Source organism: Mizuhopecten yessoensis, unplaced genomic scaffold, assembly GCF_002113885.1.
Source record: "Mizuhopecten yessoensis strain PY_sf001 unplaced genomic scaffold, ASM211388v2 scaffold2123, whole genome shotgun sequence".
Classification (NCBI taxonomy): domain Eukaryota; kingdom Metazoa; phylum Mollusca; class Bivalvia; order Pectinida; family Pectinidae; genus Mizuhopecten; species Mizuhopecten yessoensis.
The window spans coordinates 106,295-109,508 of record NW_018404389.1 but is presented as its reverse complement, the minus strand read 5'-3'; the positions used below and the strand labels follow the sequence as shown (position 1 = coordinate 109,508).

The window sequence follows — 3,214 nt, the reverse complement described above, 5'->3', positions numbered from 1 at the left end:
TACACTCCACACTCAGCAGTACAGCCAGACTAATACACTCCACACTCAGCAGTACAGCCAGACTAATACACTCCACACTCAGCAGTACAGCCAGACTAGTACACTCCACACTCAGCAGTACAGCCAGACTAGTACACTCCACACTCAGCAGTACAGCCAGACCAGTACACTCCACACTCAGCAGTACAGCCAGACTAATACATTCCACACTCAGCAGTACAGCCAGACTAATACACTCCACACTCTGCAGTACAGCCAGTCTAGCACACCTTGATTCCATGGTAGTACATCAATCAATGCTTCCCTACCACATACAGCACAGAAACAGTCTCTAGTTGGCAATACAGCAACCCATTATCTCTCCATGACAAAATCACAGAAAACTAATTATTGGTAAGGGAAAAAAAAGCTTCCTCTTCAATTCCCATTTGAAAGGAATATTAAATATTATTGATCTTGAGCTAGAGTGTGAGGCTCTCGCTGGAGTTGCTGGGTGTAAGTGATACCGAATTCTTTTTGTCCTGCTGGGACGACTATTGACATGGTGTTCCAGCCTGATCTCACAAATCAAACCAACCAATAATTGGATTGCACATTATGCATATTACAAATGCTTCCTGCTTTTCAAAACTGCTTTCATAAGTGTTTAGCCATTTTCATTCAGTTAACTTGAAGCTCTAAGCATCAATACATATCAATAACTTTAAATCTTCATTACAAATCGACAATCTGAAGCTTCAAACATACATTAAACATCCTTTTTATTGGACTCAGTTACTCCAACATAATGTCGATATAGGGCCTGTATCACTCACCTGATATAGGGCCTGTATCACTCACCTGATATAGGACAATCATACATCATACATCTTTATGCTTCATCACAATACAGCCTTATTGACTAAAAGTGTTTTCCGTTGTATTGATACAATTGTGAATTGAACCAGTATTTTCGAGACAAGTTATACGGTATTAAGAGACCACTATAATGAAGAAACACCTCTCTGGACTACCTGAGGGTCGTCTCTTACCAGTAATACTGGGTTAAACACCTCTCTGGACTTCCTGAGGGTCCTATCTTACCAGTAATACAGGGTTAAACACCTCTCTGGACTTCCTGAGGGTCGTCTCTTACCAGTAATACAGGGTTAAACACCTCTCTGGACTTCCTGAGGGTCGTCTCTTACCAGTAATACAGGGTTAAACACCTCTCTGGACTTCCTGAGGGTCGTCTCTTACCAGTAATACAGGGTTAAACACCTCTCTGGACTTCCTGAGGGTCGTCTCTTACCAGTAATACAGGGTTAAACACCTCTCTGGACTTCCTGAGGGTCGTCTCTTACCAGTAATACAGGGTTAAACACCTCTCTGGACTTCCTGAGGGTCGTCTCTTACCAGTAATACAGGGTTAAACACCTCTCTGGACTTCCTGAGGGTCGTCTCTTACCAGTAATACAGGGTTAAACACCTCTCTGGACTTCCTGAGGGTCATCTCTTACCAGTAATACAGGGTTAAACACCTCTCTGGACTTCCTTAGGGTCGTCTCTTACCAGTAATACAGGGTTAAACACCTCTCTGGACTTCCTGAGGGTCCTCTCTTACCAGTAATACAGGGTTAAACACCTCTCTGGACTTCCTGAGGGTCCTCTCTTACAAGTAATACAGGGTTAAACACCTCTCTGGCATATTTACTTTTGACAGAATTTGTTATGTTTGTAAATGGTTTTCTCCTGGTATTCAAAATGGTGTTCTTTATACATGGAACAATGATAGTTTTTTTGTTTTGATAAAATGTAAAAGCTGAAACGTTGGTGTTCTTGTTCTTCATTGTGAGGAAATGTTCATGTTATCAGTGTTGATGTAAAGTATATTATGTGAATATATGAGCAAGAGATTGAAATCAGCTTGCTTGTTTGGGAAATTTAATGTCAATTATGTATGTCATTTTGAAGGGGAAAAAAAGGAAATATTCGTAAAACTCTGATGTGCGTATCTTACCACTGATTAGAAAACTTGAAATAAATGAAATTTTCTGAAGCACCAATATATCTTACTTTTACAGCAAAATATCAATCAACAACTTTTGTTTGAGTTTTTAGAAGATCGATAAAAAAGTCTAAAAGTCTTAACTGTTATGAATTGTATGAAACATATTCTTTGTAAATGAAAATGTGTACAAACCCAATACGCTCCTGTTCGTTGCGCTCCAGGAAGTCTGCCTTACAGATCACATTCATGATGTGTTCCTGTTCATCAATGCTCAGGTTATCTCCCTTGTGGAACATCCCCAGTCGATTGGTGTGGACGGACCAGCCAGTACCAAGCCTTACAAAGTAACAAACAATCAGTTAACAGGTGACAATATCACAGCCACATCATACTTATATACACTGGCTCATTTTGGAACAATTTGGAAATGTTCAACAAGAGGCCCAAGGGCCTGAATAGCTCACCTACTACGGTTATATTATATAGGAAACAGACAGATGGATTTCAAGAACATATTTGATTAACTTGTGTGAATGTAAGTTTTGCATGGGGAGTCTCAGCAAATTTAATCCAGTTTACATGTTTTGGCCCACTAGAAAAGAGCATACAAAACCTAAAGTACAACAAACTGTTTCTGTCAACAACAGTAAAAATACAACAATGATTTTATAGTATAGTTATAATGTCTGTGAAAAAGTGCTACAAGATTTCGCTGTATCCTCCTAATCAGGAGTATAAAGGGTCAAGGGTTTCTGATCATTTTATATTATACCAGACATAAAAATTTGTAAAAATGAACACTAAGTGATAATTTAGGGATCATAAAGTATACCACTTTGGGTGATGTAACGATCATCTCTTCAATTTAAAATGGTTTCAGTGTTATCTGGTGGTAAAATAAAACATCATCCAAGTTTATTTCACATTCACACTATGTCCTTATCCCGCAAGTGATGACTCACTGGGATAATCATGGACAAACCAAAGTGTGCAGACTGACAAGGTTCTACTGTACACACAAACCAAAGTGTCCAGACTAACAAGGTTCTACTGTACACACGAACCAAAGTGTCCAGACAAACAAGGTTCTACTGTACACATGAACCAAAGAGTCCAGAATAACAAGGTCCTACTGTACACACAAACTAAAGTGTCCAGACTGACAAGGTTCTACTGTACAAATGAACCAAAGTGTCCAGACTAACAAGGTTCTACTGTACACAC

The 3,214-nt window shown here is 39.3% G+C and overlaps 1 protein-coding gene across 1 annotated transcript in view; it reads right to left on the bottom strand.

Annotated features, from left to right (window-relative positions):
- LOC110445229 (rabphilin-3A-like) overlaps positions 1–3,214 on the bottom strand; it is a 91,840-nt gene that overhangs the window by 50,533 nt on the left and 38,093 nt on the right. Inside the window, exon 3 of the mRNA XM_021489731.1 lies at positions 2,183–2,326. Coding sequence (XP_021345406.1) covers positions 2,183–2,326 — 144 coding nt within the window. The remainder of the gene's footprint in view (positions 1–2,182; positions 2,327–3,214) is intronic.